The sequence below is a fragment of the Eutrigla gurnardus genome (genome assembly GCF_963514095.1).
Source record: "Eutrigla gurnardus genome assembly, chromosome: 8".
Classification (NCBI taxonomy): domain Eukaryota; kingdom Metazoa; phylum Chordata; class Actinopteri; order Perciformes; family Triglidae; genus Eutrigla; species Eutrigla gurnardus.
The window spans coordinates 24,827,955-24,854,002 of NC_139922.1; the positions used below are offsets into that span (position 1 = coordinate 24,827,955).

Sequence of the window (26,048 nt, forward strand, 5' to 3'; positions counted from 1 at the left end):
ATGGCCTTATTTGGAGTGTTGATGGAGCAGCTACAATGTTAGCGTAGCCTAGCACCCATCAACCAGACTCCATTCAGAAAACCAGCATTTTTATCAGTAGTTATCTTGTGGTTTTGCAGACAGACCTAACAGAGCATGACTTGACACTTTTTACTGATCACCATCATTATGGAGTTATTTCAGCATCCTTTTCATCTGGTGATTGATATTAAATCACAGATCAATACTTTATTCTGGTTCCTCCAGCTGTGGTGACCCAGCCCACATTCCATGCCATTTTTTTACTTGTATATATCGTGTTTATATGAGCTGGAGTTGCTGAAGTGTGTATTAACGTAACTCGTCCTACAGTTGGGAACGTGTCCCACTAAAGAGGACAAGGAGGCGTTTGCCATCGTCTCCGTTCCTGTGATGGAGATCAGAGATCTGGACTTTGCCAATGATGCCAGCGCCATGTTGAGCACCGTGGTGGACCAGTTCAGCCAGGGCTTTATCAGCCAGAATGACCGCCGGTACGACGCTCTGTGTGTGTGTGTGTGTCTAATTTAGAAACTAGTTTGACGTCTGAGAAAAGGTTCGATAGTTACAAAAGTAAAAAAAAAGCTATTAATATATAATCTATAAAATAAATATCTTTAGATTGATTTTACTTTTGTATATATGTACATAATCATACAGATGAGTCATCCTGTACACAATAATAAAAAAAAGTGTTAAACTTTTGTCATGACCCTCGGCATTTATCTAAGAGGAGGGTTGAATATTTCCTCAATTGTCTCCAATCCTAAAATCGGACTTCCAGGCTTCCTTTGAGCAGGGAGAGACGGAGAGATTCGTGGGAACGTGAATCAGAATCCCGAGTTAATATTCACTGTTTGACGTGTTTCTGTCGGTCAGGTTTGCCATCAAGCTGCTGGAGGACGTGGTTTTCTTCGTGGCTGACGTAATCAACAGCGGTCAGCCGGTCCTGGACGTAGTCATGAGCAAAGCCAACCGAGAGAGACAGAAACTGATGAGAGAACAGAACATACTCAAACAGGTATGATTCCAAAACACCTCGGGTATTTAATAAAAGAAGAAGCTGGAAACTAGCAACTAACTAGCAAACACCTGATTGTGCCTTCAGATCTTCGGCATCCTGAAGGCTCCCTTTAAGGACCGGGGAGAAGGGGAGGGGCCTCTGCTGCGTTTGGAGGAGCTGGCGGACCAGAAGAACTCTCCCTACCAGTACATGTTCAGACTCTGCTACAGAGTCCTCCGACACTCCCAGGAGGACTACCGCAAGAACCAGGTGAGGAGGAAGATGATGATGATGATGATGATGATGATGATGATGATTATTGTCAACTCTCAAATCTACCCTGAGTGTGTTCAGTTCAATTAGCTTTCCTGTAAGAAACGGCGTACCTCAGGTTTCTATCCTGGGACCTTTTCTCTTTTCTGTTTACGTGAATAAACTTTGTGAGTTATCCGACAAGTTTTCGGGGGCTCGTACTCAAACATTTCAATTTCCTTGTTCAATTACCCCCCCCCCCCCCCCCAATCCTCCAGGAGCACATAGCGAAGCAGTTTGGTGTGATGCAGAGTCAGATCGGTTACGACATCCTAGCTGAGGACACCATCACTGCCCTGCTGCACAACAACCGCAAACTGCTGGAGAAACACATCACTAAGACCGAGGTGGAGACCTTCGTCAGCCTGGTCCGCAAGAACCGAGAGCCCAGGTCCACATGGAGGCGGGAAGCGGGCACTCAGTGTGTTGTTGTTGGTGTTAGGGTTTAGGGTAGTATATCATTCTTATCTTGTGTGTGCAGGTTTCTGGATTACCTGTCGGACCTGTGTGTGTCCAACAACATTGCCATCCCCGTCACTCAGGAGCTCATCTGTAAATGTGTGCTGGACCCTAAAAACCAGGACATTCTTATCAAGACAGAGTAAGTAGGGAGGGATGACCTTCAACCCCTCAATAACTCATAATAAATTCTGCATCAGCTAAGGCCTACTCGAGGTCAACATTCACTTCCAGCAATTCATGAAATACTGTAGTCCATCCATCCATCTTCTACCGCTTATCCTGTATTCAGGGGGGGGCTGGAGCCGATCCCAGCTATCATTGGGCGAAGGCGGGGTACACCCTTGACAGGTCCCCAGTCTATCACAGGGCCGACATGTAGAGACAGACAACCATTCACACTCACATTCACACCAACCGGCAATTTGGAGTCATCAATTAACCTATCCCCATCCTGCATGTCTTTGGACTGTGGGAGGAAGCCGGAGAACCCAGAGAGAACCCACGCTTACACGGGGAGAACATTCAAACTCCACACAGAAGGAGACCGAACCCGACCCGGGAATCGAACCCAGGACCCTTTCGCTGTGAGGCGACGGTGCTACCCACTCTACACCACCATGCAGCCCAATACTGTAAAATAATAAAAAAAGACGTGTCAGTTTTCTTCATAATCAAAGCAATCCAGCGACAGCAGTCTGTACAATTAAATCACAGGAGATAATCATGGCTGTAATAATAGTGTAATAATTACCAGGGTGGGGATGAAAATCACTAACCTGGTCAGGTAATGTTAAAATCCCACCTCCCATTGAGAAATAAATAGATTACACTGTATACCAGTAGTTTGGTCTATACTTTAAAGTGAGTTTTACACCAAAAATAGCTCAACCAACATCACTAAATTTTTGCTTTTGTTCCATCCAGACGTCGCGTCCCCAAAGATGCGCCCCCTGGTGGCGGTCAGGGGGAATACATGGATGACTACGGCGAGGAGGACGAGGTAAATCTCTGTTTATTTGTCCTTTTGGTCGATATATTTTTTCCATCACTTAACTGACTTAACTTCAGCTTTACCAAATGAAGCTGGGCATTGTCATCTCGGTTATTCTTGTCTCTTCCTGCAGGTGTGGCTGGTGTGGACGGACAAGACTAATGAGAAACAGGAGAAGAGCATCAGACAGTTGGCTCAGGAGGCAAGACAAGGAAATGCTCATGATGAGAACGTCCTCACCTACTACAGGTAGACACGCCCAAAGGTCTCATTCACAGGAGATTTCATGAAAATCACAGCATTTCAATATATTGTAAGTTAACACAAGAATGGCAATAGAAGAAAGCACATGGAGCATGTCTGTGTTTGCCCTTAGATACCAGCTGAAGCTTTTTGCCCGAATGTGTCTGGACCGCCAGTATCTGGCTATTGATGAGATCTCCAAACAGCTGGACGTGGAGCTCATCTTCTTGTGCATGATGGATGAGACGCTACCTTTTGACCTCCGGGCCTCCTTCTGTCGCCTCATGCTCCACGCCCACGTAGATCGAGACCCTCAAGAACTAGTGACACCTGTAAAGTTTGCCCGCCTCTGGACCGAGATCCCCACCTCCATCACCATCAAAGAGTAGGTAGATTTTACTTCTCGAGCATGTGTTATGTGTGTCATGTGTAGGCTACTTAAGGTGATCTTTTCTTTCTGAGTATAGGTTCACAATGGGTAGCCTATTAATAGTGTGACTTGTCTGTAGCACTCATTCATGGAGCGGTCCACAGTGTGCTTGTGGCCCCCAGATATGTTGGGCAATTATCAGAATTTTAAAATTAAGACAAAATAGAGCATCAGATTTTTAATCTGAGGGTCCAGGATTCAAGTCACTGTCCAGAAGTAAGGTTAATTGGTAAATAAGCATCATTCCTCTGAGATAAATTACAAACATCATGACAAACTTATAGTCTTTACCCCCCACATTTAGTTTTGTGCTTTCCAAAGGGTTCAATTGGGGAAGCCTGGATAGCTCATACAATAGAACATCAGACTTTTAATCTCAGGGTCCAGTGTTCGAGTCCTGTTAATGCATAAAGTTCATTGGCAAATCAGAATCAAGCCTCCCCCTACGTAAGATCCGATCATAATGACAAATATTTAGTTTTTTCCCCCCAATTCAAGCTTTGAGCTTTCCTCCCATTCCAGAGGGTTCACTCGGTTCAGGCGTGAGTTTCATTGGCAAGGCAACATCTACCCCTCATAAGAGGCCATTGCCAATGTTCATGACAAATGTATTGTCTTTTCCCCTCATCGAGCTTCAAGTTTTCCTCTCATTCCAGGGGGTTCACTTATCACACGTTTAATCTGGGGGTCTGGGGTTCAGGTCTTTGTTCAGGGGTAAGGTTCATTGGCAAGGCAGTATCTACTAGGGCTGGGTATCGGTACTCAATACCTTTCAGGTATCGACCGAAACAACCCGGTACCAAGTAGTATCGAAACTGCGCCTGTCAAACGATACCTGCGGTTCTTTTTGTACCCAGATCAAGAAAAAAATGACTGTTTCTATGGTTTTGCTCGCAGCCAATCACCGAAAGCGTTCTTCGATTCAATGCGCCGTGTGATTGGTCAATGGTCCACCACCGCAACAACAATAATTGTATGGCGGTAACCCCTCCCCTTTGTGCTCCTCCGAGCTCTATCCTTCTCCCTCGCAGCCTCCCATCTCCCTGTTATTGTAGGAATATAGTTAAGCAAAATGTGTTTCTGAAAATATTTTAGGCTACAAATAAGCTATGTAGTTGCTGAATCTGTCTTTATTTTTAGATCGACAACGCTCAGTTTGAAAGATTTTCGAGAGTTTGCGGGCGGCGGCGTCTCTGGATACTCGCCGCTCCGCGCCGGCATAACACGGCTTCTTACATAGACAATGAATGGGAACATTCCCTCTGCTATGAACGTCAGGACGCAGTTTAATTTCCCGGTGTGTCCGGGACTTCCACAACATGGATAAAGCAGTAATAGGGTTTATTACGGCCACGAATGATGAAACATTATCAGTGTAAATGCAGCGGGTGCCAGTTAGATTTCTCTCTCACCCCGACTGCAGCACGTCCCCAATCCCAAACTGCTCGGCGATCACTCGTCACAATCCCAGGGTCCAGGGTTCAAGTCCCTGTTCAGGCGTGAGGTTCATTGGAAAATAACCATCAAGCCCTCATCTCAGGCTGCTGCCAATACCAATGGTCATGACAAAGATTTAGTCTTCTCCTGCCATATCAAGCTTCAAGCTTTCGTCTCATTCCAGACGGCTAACCTAGAGAAGCCTGGATAGCTCAGACGGTAGAGCATCAGACTTTTATTCTGAGGGTCCAGGGTTCAAGTCCCTGTTCAGGCGTGAGGTTCATTGGAAAATAACCGTCAAGCCGTCATCTGAGGCTGCTGCCAATACCAAAGGTCATGACAAAGATTTAGTCTTCTCCTGCCATATCAAGCTTCAACCTTTCCTCTCATTCCTTAGGGGTCACCTAGAGAAGCCTGGATAGCTCAGATGGTAGAGCATCAGACTTTTAATCTGAGGGTCCAGGGTTCAAGTCCCTGTTCAGGCGTGAGGTTCATTGGAAAATAACCATCAAGCCCTCATCTCAGGCCGCTGCCCACGGTTATGACAAACATATAATTTTCTCCACCATATCAAGCTTCAAGCTTTCCTCTCATTCCAGACGGCTAACATAGAGAAGCCTGGATAGCTCAGACGGTAGAGCATCAGACTTTTAATCTGAGGGTCCAGGGTTCAAGTCCCTGTTCAGGCGTAAGGTTCATTGGAGAATAACCATCAAGCCCTCATCTGAGGCCGCTGCCAATACCAATGGTCATGACAAAGATTTAGTCTTCTCCTCCCATATCAAGCTTCAATCTTTCTTCTCATTCCTTAGGGCTCACCTAGAGAAGCCTGAATAGCTCAGACGGTAGAGCATCAGACTTTTAATCTGAGGGTCCAGGGTTCAAGTCCCTGTTCAGGCGTGAGGTTCATTGGAAAATAACCATCAAGCCCTCATCTGAGGCTGCTGCCAATACCAATGGTCATGACAAAGATTTATTCTTCTCCTCCCATATCAAGCTTCAAGCTTTCCTCTCATTCCAGATGGCAAACTTAGAGAAGCCTGGATAGCTCAGACGGTAGAGCATCAGACTTTTAATCTGAGGGTTCAGGGTTCAAGTCCCTGTTCAGGCGTGAGGTTCATTGGAGAATTAACATCAAGCCCTCATCTGAGGCCGCTGCCAATACCAATGGTCATGACAAATATTAAGTCTTCTCCTCCCATATCAAGCTTCAATCTTTCTTCTCATTCCTTAGGGCTCACCTAGAGAAGCCTGGATAGCTCAGATGGTAGAGCATCAGACTTTTAATCTGAGGGTCCAGGGTTCAAGTCCCTGTTCAGGCTTGAGGTTCATTGGAAAATAACCATCAAGCCCTCATCTCAGGCAGCTGCCTATGGTTATGACAAACATTTAATCTTCGCCAGCATATCAAGCTTCAAGCTTTCCTCTCATTCCAGACGGCTAATTTAGAGAAGCCTGGATAGCTGAGACGGTAGAGCATCAGACTTTTAATCTGAGGGTCCAGGGTTCAAGTCCCTGTTCAGGCGTAAGGTTCATTGGAGAATAACCATCAAGCCCTCATCTGAGGCCACTGCCAATACCAATGGTCATGACAAAGATTTAGTCTTCTCCTCCCATATCAAGCTTCAATCTTTCTTCTCATTCCTTAGGGCTCACCTAGAGAAGCCTGAATAGCTCAGACGGTAGAGCATCAGACTTTTAATCTGAGGGTCCAGGGTTCAAGTCCCTGTTCAGGCGTAAGGTTCATTGGAGAATAACCATCAAGCCCTCATCTGAGGCTGCTGCCAATACCAATGGTCATGACAAAGATTTAGTCTTCTCCTCCCATATCAAGCTTCAATCTTTCTTCTCATTCCAGACGGCAAACTTAGAGAAGCCTGGATAGCTCAGACGGTAGAGCATGAGACTTTTAATCTGAGGGTCCAGGGTCCAAGTCCCTGTTCAGGCGTAAGGTTCATTGGAAAATAACCATGAAGCCCACGTCTGAGGCCGCTGCCAATACCAATGGTCATGACAAAGATTTAGTCTTCTCCTCCCATATCAAGCTTCAAGCTTTCCTCTCATTCCAGACGGCTAATTTAGAGAAGCCTGGATAGCTCAGACGGTAGAGCATCAGACTTTTAATCTGAGGGTCCAGGGTTCAAGTCCCTGTTCAGGCGTAAGGTTCATTCGAGAATAACCATCAAGCCCTCATCTGAGGCCGCTGCCAATACCAATGGTCATAACAAAGATTTAGTCTTCTCCTCCCATATCAAGCTTCAATCTTTCTTCTCATTCCTTAGGGATCACCTAGAGAAGCCTGAATAGCTCAGATGGTAGAGCATCAGGCTTTTAATCTGAGGGTCCACGGTTCAAGTCCCTGTTCAGGCATGAGGTTCATTGGAAAATAACCATGAAGCCCTCATCTGAGGCTGCTGCCAATACCAATGGTCATGACAAAGATTTAGTCTTCTCCTCCCATATCAAGCTTCAACCTTTCCTCTCATTCCTTAGGGCTCACCCAGAGAAACCTGTATAGCTCAGACGGTAGAGCATCAGACTTTTAATCTGAGGGTCCAGGGTTCAAGTCCCTGTTCAGGCGTAAGGTTCATTGGAGAATAACCATCAAGCCCTCATCTCAGGCCGCTGCCTACCGTTATGACAAACATTTAATCTTCTCCAGCATATCAAGCTTCAACCTTTCCTCTCATTCCAGACTGCAAACCTAGAGAAGCCTGGATAGCTCACACGGTAGAGCTTCAGACTTTTAATCTGAGGGTCCAGGGTTCAAGTCCCTGTTCAGGCGTAAGGTTCATTGGAAAATAACCATCAAGCCCTCATCTCAGGCAGCTGCCTACGGTTATGACAAACATTTAATCTTCGCCAGCATATCAAGCTTCAAGCTTTCCTCTCATTCCAGACGGCTAATTTAGAGAAGCCTGGATAGCTGAGACGGTAGAGCATCAGACTTTTAATCTGAGGGTCCAGGGTTCAAGTCCCTGTTCAGGCGTAAGGTTCATTGGAGAATAACCATCAAGCCCTCATCTGAGGCCGCTGCCAATACCAATGGTCATGACAAAGATTTAGTCTTCTCCTCCCATATCAAGCTTCAATCTTTCTTCTCATTCCTTAGGGCTCACCTAGAGAAGCCTGAATAGCTCAGACGGTAGAGCATCAGACTTTTAATCTGAGGGTCCAGGGTTCAAGTCCCTGTTCAGGCGTAAGGTTCATTGGAGAATAACCATCAAGCCCTCATCTGAGGCTGCTGCCAATACCAATGGTCATGACAAAGATTTAGTCTTCTCCTCCCATATCAAGCTTCAAGCTTTCCTCTCATTCCAGATGGCTAACTTAGAGAAGCCTGGATAGCTCAGACGGTAGAGCATCAGACTTTTAATCTGAGGGTCAAGGGTTCAAGTCCCTGTTCAGGCGTGAGGTTCATTGGAGAATAACCATCAAGCCCTCATCTCAGGCTGCTGCCAATACCAATGTTCATGACAAAGATTTAGTATTCTCCAGAATATCAAGCTTCAACCTTTCCTCTCATTCCTTAGGGCTCACCTAGAGAAGCCTGGATAGCTCAGACGGTAGAGCATCAGACTTTTAATCTGAGGGTCCAGGGTTCAAGTCCCTGTTCAGGCGTAAGGTTAATTGGAGAATAACCATCAAGCCCTCATCTGAGGCCGCTGCCAATACCAATGGTCATGACAAAGATTTAGTCTTCTCCTCCCATATCAAGCTTCAATCTTTCTTCTCATTCCTTAGGGCTCACCTAGAGAAGCCTGAATAGCTCAGATGGTAGAGCATCAGACTTTTAATCTGAGGGTCCAGGGTTCAAGTCCCTGTTCAGGCGTGAGGTTCATTGGAAAATAACCATCAAGCCCTCATCTGAGGCTGCTGCCAATACCAATGGTCATGACAAAGATTTAGTCTTCTCCTCCCATATCAAGCTTCAACCTTTCCTCTCATTCCTTACGGCTCACCTAGAGAAGCCTGGATAGCTCAGCCGGTAGAGCATCAGACTTTTAATCTCAGGGTCCAGGGTTCAAGTCCCTGTTCAGGCTTGAGGTTCATTGGAAAATAACCATCAAGCCCTCATCTCAGGCAGCTGCCTATGGATATGACAAACATTTAATCTTCGCCAGCATATCAAGCTTCAAGCTTTCCTCTCATTCCAGACGGCTAATTTAGAGAAGCCTGGATAGCTCAGACGGTAGAGCATCAGACTTTTAATCTGAGGGTCCAGGGTTCAAGTCCCTGTTCAGGCGTGAGGTTCATTGGAAAATAACCATCAAGCCCTCATCTGAGGCTGCTGCCAATACCAATGGTCATGACAAAGATTTAGTCTTCTCCTCCCATATCAAGCTTCAACCTTTCCTCTCATTCCTTAGGGCTCACCTAGAGAACCCTGGATAGCTCAGACGGTAGAGCATCAGACTTTTAATCTGAGGGTCCAGGGTTCAAGTCCCTGTTCAGGCGTAAGGTTCATTGGAGAATAACCATCAAGCCCTCATCTCAGGCCGCTGCCTACGGTTATGACAAACATTTAATCTTCTCCAGCATATCAAGCTTCAACCTTTCCTCTCATTCCTTAGGGCTCACCTAGAGAAGCCTGGATAGCTCAGACGGTAGAGCATCAGACTTTTAATCTGAGGGTCCAGGGTTCAAGTCCCTGTTCAGGCGTAAGGTTCATTGGAAAATAACCATGAAGCCCACATCTGAGGCCGCTGCCAATACCAATGGTCATGACAAAGATTTAGTCTTCTCCTCCCATATCAAGCTTCAAGCTTTCCTCTCATTCCAGTCGGCTAACTTAGAGAAGCCTGGATAGCTCAGACGGTAGAGCATCAGACTTTTAATCTGAGAGTCCAGGGTTCAAGTCCCTGTTCAGGCGTAAGGTTCATTGGAGAATAAACATCAAGCCCTCATCTGAGGCCGCTGCCAATACCAATGGTCATGACAATTATTTAGTCTTCTCCTCCCATATCAAGCTTAAATCTTTCTTCTCATTGCTTAGGGCTCACTTAGAGAAGCCTGGATAGCTCAGACGGTAGAGCATCAGACTTTTAATCTTAGGGTCCAGGGTTCAAGTCCCTGTTCAGGCGTGAGGTTCATTGGAGAATAACCATCAAGCCCTCATCTCAGGCTGCTGCCAATACCAATGGTCGTGACAAAGATTTAGTCTTCTCCTCCTATATCAAGCTTCAATATTTCTTCTCATTCCTTAGGGCTCGCTTAGAGAAGCCTGGATAGCTCAGACGGTAGAGCATCAGACTTTTAATCTGAGGGTCCAGGGTTCAAGTCCCTGTTCAGGCGTAAGGTTCATTGGAGAATAACCATCAAGCCCTCATCTCAGGCCGCTGCCTACGGTTATGACAAACATTTAATCTTCTCCAGCATATCAAGCTTCAACCTTTTCTCTCATTCCTTAGGGCTCACCTAGAGAAGCCTGGATAGCTCAGACGGTAGAGCATCAGACTTTTAATCTGAGGGTCCAGGGTTCAAGTCCCTGTTCAGGCGTAAGGTTCATTGGAAAATAACCATGAAGCCCACATCTGAGGCCGCTGCCAATACCAATGGTCATGACAAAGATTTAGTCTTCTCCTCCCATATCAAGCTTCAAGCTTTCCTCTCATTCCAGTCGGCTAATTTAGAGAAGCCTGGATAGCTCAGACGGTAGAGCATCAGACTTTTAATCTGAGAGTCCAGGGTTCAAGTCCCTGTTCAGGCGTAAGGTTCATTGGAGAATAAACATCAAGCCCTCATCTGAGGCCGCTGCCAATACCAATGGTCATGACAATTATTTAGTCTTCTCCTCCCATATCAAGCTTAAATCTTTCTTCTCATTCCTTAGGGCTCACTTAGAGAAGCCTGGATAGCTCAGACGGTAGAGCATCAGACTTTTAATCTGAGGGTCCAGGGTTCAAGTCCCTGTTCAGGCGTAAGGTTCATTGGAGAATAACCATCAAGCCCTCATCTCAGGCCGCTGCCTACGGTTATGACAAACATTTAATCTTCTCCAGCATATCAAGCTTCAACCTTTCCTCTCATTCCTTAGGGCTCCCCTAGAGAAGCCTGGATAGCTCAGACGGTAGAGCATCAGACTTTTAATCTGAGGGTCCAGGGTTCAAGTCCCTGTTCAGGCGTAAGGTTCATTGGAAAATAACCATGAAGCCCACATCTGAGGCCGCTGCCAATACCAATGGTCATGACAAAGATTTAGTCTTCTCCTCCCATATCAAGCTTCAAGCTTTCCTCTCATTCCAGTCGGCTAACTTAGAGAAGCCTGGATAGCTCACACGGTAGAGCATCAGACTTTTAATCTGAGAGTCCAGGGTTCAAGTCCCTGTTCAGGCGTAAGGTTCATTGGAGAATAAACATCAAGCCCTCATCTGAGGCCGCTACCAATGGTCATGACAATTATTTAGTCTTCTCCTCCCATATCAAGCTTAAATCTTTCTTCTCATTCCTTAGGGCTCACTTAGAGAAGCCTGGATAGCTCAGACGGTAGAGTATCAGACTTTTAATCTGAGGATCCAGGGTTCAAGTCCCTGTTCAGGCTTGAGGTTCATTGGAAAATAACCATCAAGCCCTCATCTCAGGCAGCTGCCTGTTGTTATGACAAACATTTAATCTTCGCCAGCATATCAAGCTTCAAGCTTTCCTCTCATTCCAGACGGCTAATTTAGAGAAGGCTGGATAGCTCAGACGGTAGAGCATCAGACTTTTAATCTGAGGGTCCAGGGTTCAAGTCCCTGTTCAGGCGTAAGGTTCATTGGAGAATAACCATCAAGCCCTCATCTCAGGCCGCTGCCTACGGTTATGACAAACATTTAATCTTCTCCAGCATATCAAGCTTCAACCTTTCCTCTCATTCCTTAGGGCTCACCTAGAGAAGCCTGGATAGCTCAGACGGTAGAGCATCAGACTTTTAATCTGAGGGTCCACGGTTCAAGTCCCTGTTCAGGCGTAAGGTTCACTGGAAAATAACCATGAAGCCCACATCTGAGGCCGCTGCCAATACCAATGGTCATGACAAAGATTTAGTCTTCTCCTCCCATATCAAGCTTCAAGCTTTCCTCTCATTCCAGTCGGCTAATTTAGAGAAGCCTGGATAGCTCAGACGGTAGAGCATCAGACTTTTAATCTGAGGGTCCAGGGTTCAAGTCCCTGTTCAGGCGTAAGGTTCATTGGAGAATAACCATCAAGCCCTCATCTGAGGCCGCTGCCAATACCAATGGTCATGACAAATATTTAGTCTTCTCCTCCCATATCAAGCTTCAATCTTTCTTCTCATTCATTAGGGCTCACCTAGAGAAGCCTGGATAGCTCAGACGGTAGAGCATCAGACTTTTAATATGAGGGTCCAGGGTTTAGGTCCCTGTTCAGGCTTGAGGTTCATTGGAGAATAACCATCAAGCCCTCATCTCAGGCAGCTGCCTGTTGTTATGACAAACATTTAATCTTCGCCAGCATATCAAGCTTCAAGCTTTCCTCTCATTCCAGACGGCTAATTTAGAGAAGCCTTGATAGCTCAGACGGTAGAGCATCAGACTTTTAATCTGAGGGTCCAGGGTTCAAGTCCCTGTTCAGGCGTAAGGTTCATTGGAGAATAACCATCAAGCCCTCATCTGAGGCCGCTGCCAATACCAATGGTCATGACAAAGATTTAGTCTTCTCCTCCCATATCAAGCTTCAATCTTTCTTCTCATTCATTAGGGCTCACCTAGAGAAGCCTGGATAGCTCAGACGGTAGAGCATCAGACTTTTAATATGAGGGTCCAGGGTTTAAGTCCCTGTTCAGGCTTGAGGTTCATTGGAGAATAACCATCAAGCCCTCATCTCAGGCCGCTGCCTACGGTTATGACAAACATTTAATCTTCTCCAGCATATCAAGCTTCAACCTTTCCTCTCATTCCTTAGGGCTCACCTAGAGAAGCCTGGATAGCTCAGACGGTAGAGCATCAGACTTTTAATCTGAGGGTCCTGGTTCAAGTCCCTGTTCAGGCGTAAGGTTCATTGGAGAATAACCATCAAGCCCTCATCTGAGGCCGCTGCCTACGGTTATGACAAACATTTAATCTTCTCCAGCATATCAAGCTTCAACCTTTCCTCTCATTCCTTAGGGCTCCCCTAGAGAAGCCTGGATAGCTCAGACGGTAGAGCATCAGACTTTTAATCTGAGGGTTCAGGGTTCAAGTCCCTGTTCAGGCGTAAGGTTTATTGGAGAATAACCATCAAGCCCTCATCTGAGGCCGCTGCCAATACCAATGGTCATGACAAATATTTAGTCTTCTCCTCCCATATCAAGCTTCAATCTTTCTTCTCATTCCTTAGGGCTCACCTAGAGAAGCCTGGATAGCTCAGACGGTAGAGCATCAGACTTTTAATCTGAGGGTCCAGGGTTCAAGTCCCTGTTCAGGCGTGAGGTTCATTGAAAAATAACCATCAAGCCCTCATCTGAGGCTGCTGCCAATACCAATGGTCATGACAAAGATTTAGTCTTCTCCTCCCATATCAAGCTTCAACCTTTCCTCTCATTCCTTAGGGCTCACCTAGAGAACCCTGGATAGCTGAGACGGTAGAGCATCAGACTTTTAATCTGAGGGTCCAGGGTTCAAGTCCCTGTTCAGGCGTAAGGTTCATTGGAGAATAACCATCAAGCCCTCATCTCAGGCCGCTGCCTACGGTTATGACAAACATTTAATCTTCTCCAGCATATTAAGCTTCAACCTTTCCTCTCATTCCTTAGGGCTCACCTAGAGAAGCCTGGATAGCTCAGACGGTAGAGCATCAGACTTTTAATCTGAGGGTCCAGGGTTCAAGTCCCTGTTCAGGCTTGAGGTTCATTGGAGAATAACCATCAAGCCCTCATCTCAGGCAGCTGCCTGTTGTTATGACAAACATTTAATCTTCGCCAGCATATCAAGCTTCAAGCTTTCCTCTCATTCCAGACGGCTAATTTAGAGAAGCCTGGATAGCTCAGACGGTAGAGCATCAGACTTTTAATCTGAGGGTCCAGGGTTCAAGTCCCTGTTCAGGCGTAAGGTTCATTGGAGAATAACCATCAAGCCCTCATCTGAGGCCGCTGCCAATACCAATGGTCATGACAAAGATTTAGTCTTCTCCTCCCATATCAAGCTTCAATCTTTCTTCTCATTCATTAGGGCTCACCTAGAGAAGCCTGGATAGCTCAGACGGTAGAGCATCAGACTTTTAATATGAGGGTCCAGGGTTTAAGTCCCTGTTCAGGCTTGAGGTTCATTGGAGAATAACCATCAAGCCCTCATCTCAGGCCGCTGCCTACGGTTATGACAAACATTTAATCTTCTCCAGCATATCAAGCTTCAACCTTTCCTCTCATTCCTTAGGGCTCACCTAGAGAAGCCTGGATAGCTCAGACGGTAGAGCATCAGACTTTTAATCTGAGGGTCCAGGGTTCAAGTCCCTGTTCAGGCGTAAGTTTCATTGGAGAATAACCATCAAGCCCTCATCTGAGGCCGCTGCCAATACCAATGGTCATGACAAATATTTAGTCTTCTCCTCCCATATCAAGCTTCAATCTTTCTTCTCATTCCTTAGGGCTCACCTAGAGAAGCCTGGATAGCTCAGACGGTAGAGCATCAGACTTTTAATCTGAGGGTCCAGGGTTCAAGTCCCTGTTCAGGCTTGAGGTTCATTGGAAAATAACCATCAAGCCCTCATCTCAGGCAGCTGCCTGTTGTTATGACAAACATTTAATCTTCGCCAGCATATCAAGCTTCAGGCTTTCTTCTCATTCCAGACGGCTAATTTAGAGAAGCCTGGATAGCTCAGACGTTAGAGCATCAGACTTTTAATCTGAGGGTCCAGGGTTCAAGTCCCTGTTCAGGCGTAAGGTTCATTGGAGAATAACCATCAAGCCCTCATCTGAGGCCGCTGCCAATACCAATGGTCATGACAAAGATTTAGTCTTCTCCTCCTATATCAAGCTTCAAGCTTTCCTCTCATTCCAGACGGCTAACTTAGAGAAGCCTGGATAGCTCAGACGGTAGAGCATCAGACTTTTAATCTGAGGGTCCAGGGTTCAAGTCCTTGTTCAGGCGTAAGGTTCATTGGAGAATAACCATCAAGCCCTCATCTCAGGCCGCTGCCTACGGTTATGACAAACATTTAATCTTCTCCAGCATATCAAGCTTCAACCTTTCCTCTCATTCCTTAGGGCTCACCTAGAGAAGCCTGGATAGCTCAGACGGTAGAGCATCACACTTTTAATCTGAGGGTCCAGGGTTCAAGTCCCTGTTCAGGCGTAAGGTTCATTGGAAAATAACCATGAAGCCCACATCTGAGGCCGCTGCCAATACCAATGGTCATGACAAAGATTTAGTCTTCTCCTCCCATATCAAGCTTCAAGCTTTCCTCTCATTCCAGTCGGCTAATTTAGAGAAGCCTGGATAGCTCAGACGGTAGAGCATCAGACTTTTAATCTGAGAGTCCAGGGTTCAAGTCCCTGTTCAGGCGTAAGGTTCATTGGAGAATAAACATCAAGCCCTCATCTGAGGCCGCTGCCAATACCAATGGTCATGACAAAGATTTAGTCTTCTCCTCCCATATCAAGCTTCAATCTTTCTTCTCATTCATTAGGGCTCACCTAGAGAAGCCTGGATAGCTCAGACGGTAGAGCATCAGACTTTTAATATGAGGGTCCAGGGTTTAAGTCCCTGTTCAGGCTTGAGGTTCATTGGAGAATAACCATCAAGCCCTCATCTCAGGCAGCTGCCTGTTGTTATGACAAACATTTAATCTTCGCCAGCATATCAAGCTTCAAGCTTTCCTCTCATTCCAGACGGCTAATTTAGAGAAGCCTAGATAGCTCAGACGGTAGAGCATCAGACTTTTAATCTGAGGGTCCAGGGTTCAAGTCCCTGTTCAGGCGTAAGGTTCATTGGAGAATAACCATCAAGCCCTCATCTGAGGCCGCTGCCAATACCAATGGTCATGACAAAGATTTAGTCTTCTCCTCCCATATCAAGCTTCAATCTTTCTTCTCATTCATTAGGGCTCACCTAGAGAAGCCTGGATAGCTCAGACGGTAGAGCATCAGACTTTTAATATGAGGGTCCAGGGTTTAAGTCCCTGTTCAGGCTTGAGGTTCATTGGAGAATAACCATCAAGCCCTCATCTCAGGCCGCTGCCTACGGTTATGACAAACATTTAATCTTCTCCAGCATATCAAGCTTCAACCTTTCCTCTCATTCCTTAGGGCTCACCTAGAGAAGCCTGGATAGCTCAGACGGTAGAGCATCAGACTTTTAATCTGAGGGTCCAGGGTTCAAGTCCCTGTTCAGGCGTAAGGTTCATTGGAGAATAACCATCAAGCCCTCATCTGAGGCCGCTGCCAATACCAATGGTCATGACAAATATTTAGATCTTCTCCTCCCATATCAAGCTTCAATCTTTCTTCTCATTCCTTAGGGCTCACCTAGAGAAGCCTGGATAGCTCAGAAGGTAGAGCATCAGACTTTTAATCTGAGGGTCCAGGGTTCAAGTCCCTGTTCAGGCTTGAGGTTCATTGGAAAATAACCATCAAGCCCTCATCTCAGGCAGCTGCCTGTTGTTATGACAAACATTTAATCTTCGCCAGCATATCAAGCTTCAAGCTTTCTTCTCATTCCAGACGGCTAATTTAGAGAAGCCTGGATAGCTCAGACGGTAGAGCATCAGACTTTTAATCTAAGGGTCCAGGGTTCAAGTCCCTGTTCAGGCGTAAGGTTCATTGGAGAATAACCATCAAGCCCTCATCTGAGGCCGCTGCCAATACCAATGGTCATGACAAAGATTTAGTCTTCTCCTCCTATATCAAGCTTCAAGCTTTCCTCTCATTCCAGACGGCTAACTTAGAGAAGCCTGGATAGCTCAGACGGTAGAGCATCAGACTTTTAATCTGAGGGTCCAGGGTTCAAGTCCTTGTTCAGGCGTAAGGTTCATTGGAGAATAACCATCAAGCCCTCATCTCAGGCCGCTGCCTACGGTTATGACAAACATTTAATCTTCTCCAGCATATCAAGCTTCAACCTTTCCTCTCATTCCTTAGGGCTCACCTAGAGAAGCCTGGATAGCTCAGACGGTAGAGCATCAGACTTTTAATCTGAGGGTCCAGGGTTCAAGTCCCTGTTCAGGCATAAGGTTCATTGGAAAATAACCATGAAGCCCACATCTGAGGCCGCTGCCAATACCAATGGTCATGACAAAGATTTAGTCTTCTCCTCCCATATCAAGCTTCAAGCTTTCCTCTCATTCCAGTCGGCTAATTTAGAGAAGCCTGGATAGCTCAGACGGTAGAGCATCAGACTTTTAATCTGAGAGTCCAGGGTTCAAGTCCCTGTTCAGGCGTAAGGTTCATTGGAGAATAAACATCAAGCCCTCATCTGAGGCCGCTGCCAATACCAATGGTCATGACAATTATTTAGTCTTCTCCTCCCATATCAAGCTTAAATCTTTCTTCTCATTCCTTAGGGCTCACTTAGAGAAGCCTGGATAGCTCAGACGGTAGAGCATCAGACTTTTAATCTGAGGGTCCAGGGTTCAAGTCCCTGTTCAGGCTTGAGGTTCATTGGAAAATAACCATCAAGCCCTCATCTCAGGCCGCTGCCTACGGTTATGACAAACATTTAATCTTCTCCAGCATATCAAGCTTCAACCTTTCCTCTCATTCCTTAGGGCTCACCTAGAGAAGCCTGGATAGCTCAGACGGTAGAGCATCAGACTTTTAATATGAGGGTCCAGGATTTAAGTCCCTGTTCAGGCTTGAGGTTCATTGGAGAATAACCATCAAGCCCTCATCTCAGGCAGCTGCCTGTTGTTATGACAAACATTTAATCTTCGCCAGCATATCAAGCTTCAAGCTTTCCTCTCATTCCAGACGGCTAATTTAGAGAAGCCTGGATAGCTCAGACGGTAGAGCATCAGACTTTTAATCTGAGGGTCCAGGGTTCAAGTCCCTGTTCAGGCGTAAGGTTCATTGGAGAATAACCATCAAGCCCTCATCTGAGGCCGCTGCCAATACCAATGGTCATGACAAAGATTTAGTCTTCTCCTCCCATATCAAGCTTCAATCTTTCTTCTCATTCATTAGGGCTCACCTAGAGAAGCCTGGATAGCTCAGACGGTAGAGCATCAGACTTTTAATATGAGGGTCCAGGGTTTAAGTCCCTGTTCAGGCTTGAGGTTCATTGGAGAATAACCATCAAGCCCTCATCTCAGGCCGCTGCCTACGGTTATGACAAACATTTAATCTTCTCCAGCATATCAAGCTTCAACCTTTCCTCTCATTCCTTAGGGCTCACCTAGAGAAGCCTGGATAGCTCAGACGGTAGAGCATCAGACTTTTAATCTGAGGGTCCAGGGTTCAAGTCCCTGTTCAGGCGTAAGGTTCATTGGAGAATAACCATCAAGCCCTCATCTGAGGCCGCTGCCAATACCAATGGTCATGACAAAGATTTAGTCTTCTCCTCCCATATCAAGCTTCAATCTTTCTTCTCATTCATTAGGGCTCACCTAGAGAAGCCTGGATAGCTCAGACGGTAGAGCATCAGACTTTTAATATGAGGGTCCAGGGTTTAAGTCCCTGTTCAGGCTTGAGGTTCATTGGAGAATAACCATCAAGCCCTCATCTCAGGCCGCTGCCTACGGTTATGACAAACATTTAATCTTCTCCAGCATATCAAGCTTCAACCTTTCCTCTCATTCCTTAGGGCTCACCTAGAGAAGCCTGGATAGCTCAGACGGTAGAGCATCAGACTTTTAATCTGAGGGTCCAGGGTTCAAGTCCCTGTTCAGGCGTAAGGTTCATTGGAGAATAACCATCAAGCCCTCATCTGAGGCCGCTGCCAATACCAATGGTCATGACAAATATTTAGATCTTCTCCTCCCATATCAAGCTTCAATCTTTCTTCTCATTCCTTAGGGCTCACCTAGAGAAGCCTGGATAGCTCAGAAGGTAGAGCATCAGACTTTTAATCTGAGGGTCCAGGGTTCAAGTCCCTGTTCAGGCTTGAGGTTCATTGGAAAATAACCATCAAGCCCTCATCTCAGGCAGCTGCCTGTTGTTATGACAAACATTTAATCTTCGCCAGCATATCAAGCTTCAAGCTTTCTTCTCATTCCAGACGGCTAATTTAGAGAAGCCTGGATAGCTCAGACGGTAGAGCATCAGACTTTTAATCTGAGTGTCCAGGGTTCAAGTCCCTGTTCAGGCGTAAGGTTCATTGGAGAATAACCATCAAGCCCTCATCTGAGGCCGCTGCCAATACCAATGGTCATGACAATTATTTAGTCTTCTCCTCCCATATCAAGCTTAAATCTTTCTTCTCATTCCTTAGGGCTCACTTAGAGAAGCCTGGATAGCTCAGACGGTAGAGCATCAGACTTTTAATCTGAGGGTCCAGGGTTCAAGTCCCTGTTCAGGCTTGAGGTTCATTGGAAAATAACCATCAAGCCCTCATCTCAGGCCGCTGCCTACGGTTATGACAAACATTTAATCTTCTCCAGCATATCAAGCTTCAACCTTTCCTCTCATTCCTTAGGGCTCACCTAGAGAAGCCTGGATAGCTCAGACGGTAGAGCATCAGACTTTTAATCTGAGGGTCCAGGGTTCAAGTCCCTGTTCAGGCGTAAGGTTCATTGGAGAATAACCATCAAGCCCTCATCTGAGGCCGCTGCCAATACCAATGGTCATGACAAATATTTAGTCTTCTCCTCCCATATCAAGCTTCAATCTTTCTTCTCATTCCTTAGGGCTCACCTAGAGAAGCCTGGATAGCTCAGACGGTAGAGCATCAGACTTTAATCTGAGGGTCCATGGTTCAAGTCCCTGTTCAGGCTTGAGGTTCATTGGAAAATAACCATCAAGCCCTCATCTCAGGCAGTTGCCAATGGTTATGACTAACATTTAATCTTCGCCAGCATATCAAGCTTCAAGCTTTCCTCTCATTCCAGACGGCTAATTTAGAGAAGCCTGGATAGCTCAGACGGTAGAGCATCAGACTTTCAATCTGAGGGTCCAGGGTTCAAGTCCCTGTTCAGGCGTAAGGTTCATTGCAGAATAGCCATCAAGCCCTCATCTGAGGCCGCTGCCAATACCAATGGTCATGACAAAGATTTAGTCTTCTCCTCCCATATCAAGCTTCAATCTTTCTTCTCATTCATTAGGGCTCACCTAGAGAAGCCTGGATAGCTCAGACGGTAGAGCATCAGACTTTTAATCTGAGGGTCCAGGGTTCAAGTCCCTGTTCAGGCTTGAGGTTCATTGGAGAATAACCATCAAGCCCTCATCTCAGGCCGCTGCCTACGGTTATGACAAACATTTAATCTTCTCCAGCATATCAAGCTTCAACCTTTCCTCTCATTCCTTAGGGCTCACCTAGAGAAGCCTGGATAGCTCAGACGGTAGAGCATCAGACTTTTAATCTGAGGGTCCAGGGTTCAAGTCCCTGTTCAGTCGTAAGGTTCATTGGAGAATAACCATCAAGCCCTCATCTCGGGCCGCTGCCAATACCAATGGTCATGACAAATATTTAGTCTTCTCCTCCCATATCAAGCTTCAATCTTTCTTCTCATTCCTTAGGGCTCACCTAGAGAAGCCTGGATAGCTCAGACGGTAGAGCATCAGACTTTTAATCTGAGGGTCCAGGGTTCAAGTCCCGCTTGAGGTTCATTGGAAAATAACCATCAAGCCCTCATCTCAGGCAGCTGCCAATGGTTATGACTAACATTTAATCTTCGCCAGCATATCAAGCTTCAAGCTTTCCTCTCATTCCAGACGGCTAATTTAGAGAAGCCTGGATAGCTCAGACGGTAGAGCATCAGACTTTTAATCTGAGGGTCCAGGGTTCAAGTCCCTGTTCAGGCGTAAGGTTCATTGGAGAATAACCATCAAGCCCTCATCTGAGGCTGCTGCCAATACCAATGGTCATGTCAAAGATTTAGTCTTCTCCTCCCATATCAAGCTTCAATCTTTCTTCTCATTCCTTAGGGCTCACCTAGAGAAGCCTGGATAGCTCAGACGGTAGAGCATCAGACTTTAATCTGAGGGTCCATGGTTCAAGTCCCTGTTCAGGCTTGAGGTTCATTGGAAAATAACCATCAAGCCCTCATCTCAGGCAGTTGCCAATGGTTATGACTAACATTTAATCTTCGCCAGCATATCAAGCTTCAAGCTTTCCTCTCATTCCAGACGGCTAATTTAGAGAAGCCTGGATAGCTCAGACGGTAGAGCATCAGACTTTCAATCTGAGGGTCCAGGGTTCAAGTCCCTGTTCAGGCGTAAGGTTCATTGCAGAATAGCCATCAAGCCCTCATCTGAGGCCGCTGCCAATACCAATGGTCATGACAAAGATTTAGTCTTCTCCTCCCATATCAAGCTTCAATCTTTCTTCTCATTCATTAGGGCTCACCTAGAGAAGCCTGGATAGCTCAGACGGTAGAGCATCAGACTTTTAATCTGAGGGTCCAGGGTTCAAGTCCCTGTTCAGGCGTAAGGTTCATTGGAGAATAACCGTCAAGCCCTCATCTGAGGCTGCTGCCAATACCAATGGTCATGTCAAAGATTTAGTCTTCTCCTCCCATATCAAGCTTCAATCTTTCTTCTCATTCATTAGGGCTCACCTAGAGAAGCCTGGATAGCTCAGACGGTAGAGCATCAGACTTTTAATCTGAGGGTCCAGGGTTCAAGTCCCTGTTCAAGCTTGAGGTTCATCGGAGAATAACCATCAAGCCCTCATCTCGGGCCGCTGCCTACGGTTATGACAAACATTTAATCTTCTCCAGCATATCAAGCTTCAACCTTTCCTCTCATTCCTTAGGGCTCACCTAGAGAAGCCTGGATAGCTCAGACGGTAGAGCATCAGACTTTTAATCTGAGGGTCCAGGGTTCAAGTCCCTGTTCAGGCGTGAGGTTCATTGGAGAATAACCATCAAGCCCTCATCTCAGGCAGCTGCCAATGGTTATGACTAACATTTAATCTTCGCCAGCATATCAAGCTTCAAGCTTTCCTCTCATTCCAGACGGCTAATTTAGAGAAGCCTGGATAGCTCAGACGGTAGAGCATCAGACTTTTAATCTGAGGTTCCAGGGTTCAAGTCCCTGTTCAGGCGTAAGGTTCATTGGAGAATAACCATCAAGCCCTCATCTGAGGCTGCTGCCAATACCAATGGTCATGTCAAAGATTTAGTCTTCTCCTCCCATATCAAGCTTCAATCTTTCTTCTCATTCCTTAGGGCTCACCTAGAGAAGCCTGAATAGCTCAGACGGTAGAGCATCAGACTTTTAATCTGAGGGTCCAGGGTTCAAGTCCCTGTTCAGGCGTAAGGTTCATTGGAGAATAACCATCAAGCCCTCATCTGAGGCCGCTGCCAATACCAATGGTCATGACAAAGATTTAGTCTTCTCCTCCCATATCAAGCTTCAATCTTTCTTCTCATTCATTAGGGCTCACCTAGAGAAGCCTGGATAGCTCAGACGGTAGAGCATCAGACTTTTAATCTGAGGGTCCAGGGTTCAAGTCCCTGTTCAAGCTTGAGGTTCATCGGAGAATAACCATCAAGCCCTCATCTCGGGCCGCTGCCTACGGTTATGACAAACATTTAATCTTCTCCAGCATATCAAGCTTCAACCTTTCCTCTCATTCCTTAGGGCTCACCTAGAGAAGCCTGGATAGCTCAGACGGTAGAGCATCAGACTTTTAATCTGAGGGTCCAGGGTTCAAGTCCCTGTTCAGGCGTGAGGTTCATTGGAGAATAACCATCAAGCCCTCATCTGAGGCCGCTGCCAATACCAATGGTCATGACAATTATTTAGTCTTCTCCTCCCATATCAAGCTTCAATCTTTCTTCTCATTCCTTAGAGCTCACTTAGAGAAGCCTGGATAGCTCAGACGGTAGAGCATCAGACTTTTAATCTGAGGGTCCAGGGTTCAAGTCCCTGTTCAGGCGTAAGGTTCATTGGAGAATAACCATCAAGCCCTCATCTGAGGCCGCTGCCTACGGTTATGACAAACATTTAATCTTCTCCAGCATATCAAGCTTCAACCTTTCCTCTCATTCCTTAGGGCTCACCTAGAGAAGCCTGGATAGCTCAGACGGTAGAGCATCAGACTTTTAATCTGAGGGTCCAGGGTTCAAGTCCCTGTTCAGGCGTAAGGTTCATTGGAGAATAACCATCAAGCCCTCATCTGAGGCCGCTGCCTACGGTTATGACAAACATTTAATCTTCTCCAGCATATCAAGCTTCAACCTTTCCTCTCATTCCTTAGGGCTCACCTAGAGAAGCCTGGATAGCTCAGACGGTAGAGCATCAGACTTTTAATCTGAGGGTCCAGGGTTCAAGTCCCTGTTCAGGCGTAAGGTTCATTGGAGAATAACCATAAAGCCCTCATCTGAGGCCGCTGCCTACGGTTATGACAAACATTTAATCTTCTCCAGCATATCAAGCTTCAACCTTTCCTCTCATTCCTTAGGGCTCCCCTAGAGAAGCCTGGATAGCTCAGACGGTAGAGCATCAGACTTTTAATCTGAGGGTCCAGGGTTCAAGTCTCTGTTCAGGCGTAAGGTTCATTGGAGAATAACCATCAAGCCCTCTTCTCAGGCCGCTGCCAATACCAATGGTCATGACAAATATTTAGTCTTCTCCTCCCATATCAAGCTTCAATCTTTCTTCTCATTCCTTAGGGCTCACCTAGAGAAGCCTGGATAGCGCAGACGGTAGAGCATCAGACTTTTAATCTGAGGGTCCAGGGTTCAAGTCCCTGTTGAGGCTTGAGGTTCATTGGAAAATAACCATCAAGCCCTCATCTCAGGCAGCTGCCAATGGTTATGACTAACATTTAATCTTCGCCAGCATATCAAGCTTCAAGCTTTCCTCTCATTCCAGACGGCTAATTTAGGGAAGCCTGGATAGCTCAGACGGTAGAGCATCAGACTTTTAATCTGAGGGTCCAGGGTTCAAGTCCCTGTTCAGGCGTAAGGTTCATTGGAGAATAACCATCAAGCCCTCATCTGAGGCCGCTGCCAATACCAATGGTCATGACAAAGATTTAGTCTTCTCCTCCCATATCAAGCTTCAATCTTTCTTCTCATTCATTAGGGCTCACCTAGAGAAGCCTGGATAGCTCAGACGGTAGAGCATCAGACTTTTAATCTGAGGGTCCAGGGTTCAAGTCCCTGTTCAAGCTTGAGGTTCATCGGAGAATAACCATCAAGCCCCCATCTCGGGCCGCTGCCTACGGTTATGACAAACATTTAATCTTCTCCAGCATATCAAGCTTCAACCTTTCCTCTCATTCCTTAGGGCTCACCTAGAGAAGCCTGGATAGCTCAGACGGTAGAGCATCAGACTTTTAATCTGAGGGTCCAGGGTTCAAGTCCCTGTTCAGGCGTAAGGTTCATTGGAGAATAACCATCAAGCCCTCATCTGAGGCCGCTGCCTACGGTTATGACAAACATTTAATCTTCTCCAGTATATCAAGCTTCAACCTTTCCTCTCATTCCTTAGGGCTCCCCTAGAGAAGCCTGGATAGCTCAGACGGTAGAGCATCAGACTTTTAATCTGAGGGTCCAGGGTTCAAGTCCCTGTTCAGGCGTAAGGTTCATTGGAGAATAACCATCAAGCCCTCATCTGAGGCCGCTGCCAATACCAATGGTCATGACAAATATTTAGTCTTCTCCTCCCATATCAAGCTTCAATCTTTCTTCTCATTCCTTAGGGCTCACCTAGAGAAGCCTGGATAGCTCAGACGGTAGAGCATCAGACTTTTAATCTGAGGGTCCAGGGTTCAAGTCCCTGTTCAGGCTTGAGGTTCATTGGAAAATAACCATCAAGCCCTCATCTCAGGCAGCTGCCAATGGTTATGACTAACATTTAATCTTCGCCAGCATATCAAGCTTCAAGCTTTCCTCTCATTCCAGACGGCTAATTTAGAGAAGCCTGGATAGCTCAGACGGTAGAGCATCAGACTTTTAATCTGAGGTTCCAGGGTTCAAGTCCCTGTTCAGGCGTAAGGTTCATTGGAGAATAACCATCAAGCCCTCATCTGAGGCTGCTGCCAATACCAATGGTCATGTCAAAGATTTAGTCTTCTCCTCCCATATCAAGCTTCAATCTTTCTTCTCATTCCTTAGGGCTCACCTAGAGAAGCCTGAATAGCTCAGACGGTAGAGCATCAGACTTTTAATCTGAGGGTCCAGGGTTCAAGTCCCTGTTCAGGCGTAAGGTTCATTGGAGAATAACCATCAAGCCCTCATCTGAGGCCGCTGCCAATACCAATGGTCATGACAAAGATTTAGTCTTCTCCTCCCATATCAAGCTTCAATCTTTCTTCTCATTCATTAGGGCTCACCTAGAGAAGCCTGGATAGCTCAGACGGTAGAGCATCAGACTTTTAATCTGAGGGTCCAGGGTTCAAGTCCCTGTTCAAGCTTGAGGTTCATCGGAGAATAACCATCATGCCCTCATCTCGGGCCGCTGCCTACGGTTATGACAAACATTTAATCTTCTCCAGCATATCAAGCTTCAACCTTTCCTCTCATTCCTTAGGGCTCACCTAGAGAAGCCTGGATAGCTCAGACGGTAGAGCATCAGACTTTTAATCTGAGGGTCCAGGGTTCAAGTCCCTGTTCAGGCGTAAGGTTCATTGGAGAATAACCATCAAGCCCTCATCTGAGGCCGCTGCCTACGGTTATGACAAACATTTAATCTTCTCCAGCATATCAAGCTTCAACCTTTCCTCTCATTCCTTAGGTCTCCCCTAGAGAAGCCTGGATAGCTCAGACGGTAGAGCATCAGACTTTTAATCTGAGGGTCCAGGGTTCAAGTCCCTGTTCAGGCGTAAGGTTCATTGGAGAATAACCATCAAGCCCTCATCTGAGGCCGGTGCCTACGGTTATGACAAACATTTAATCTTCTCCAGCATATCAAGCTTCAACCTTTCCTCTCATTCCTTAGGGCTCACCTAGAGAAGCCTGGATAGCTCAGACGGTAGAGCATCAGACTTTTAATCTGAGGGTCCAGGGTTCAAGTCCCTGTTCAGGCGTAAGGTTCATTGGAGAATAACCATCAAGCCCTCATCTGAGGCCGCTGCCTACGGTTATGACAAACATTTAATCTTCTCCAGCATATCAAGCTTCAACCTTTCCTCTCA

General features: G+C 46.2%; 1 protein-coding gene across 2 annotated transcripts in view; it reads left to right on the forward strand.

Annotated features, from left to right (window-relative positions):
- The window catches only part of itpr3 (inositol 1,4,5-trisphosphate receptor, type 3), an 84,590-nt gene that overhangs the window by 16,510 nt on the left and 42,032 nt on the right, over nt 1-26,048 (forward strand). For both annotated transcript variants that reach the window (XM_084014897.1, XM_084014898.1), the window contains exons 13-20: nt 352-512; nt 898-1,039; nt 1,127-1,291; nt 1,552-1,724; nt 1,815-1,934; nt 2,720-2,795; nt 2,920-3,035; nt 3,163-3,414. In XM_084014897.1, the coding sequence (XP_083871023.1) occupies nt 352-512; nt 898-1,039; nt 1,127-1,291; nt 1,552-1,724; nt 1,815-1,934; nt 2,720-2,795; nt 2,920-3,035; nt 3,163-3,414 (1,205 nt within the window). The remainder of the gene's footprint in view (nt 1-351; nt 513-897; nt 1,040-1,126; nt 1,292-1,551; nt 1,725-1,814; nt 1,935-2,719; nt 2,796-2,919; nt 3,036-3,162; nt 3,415-26,048) is intronic.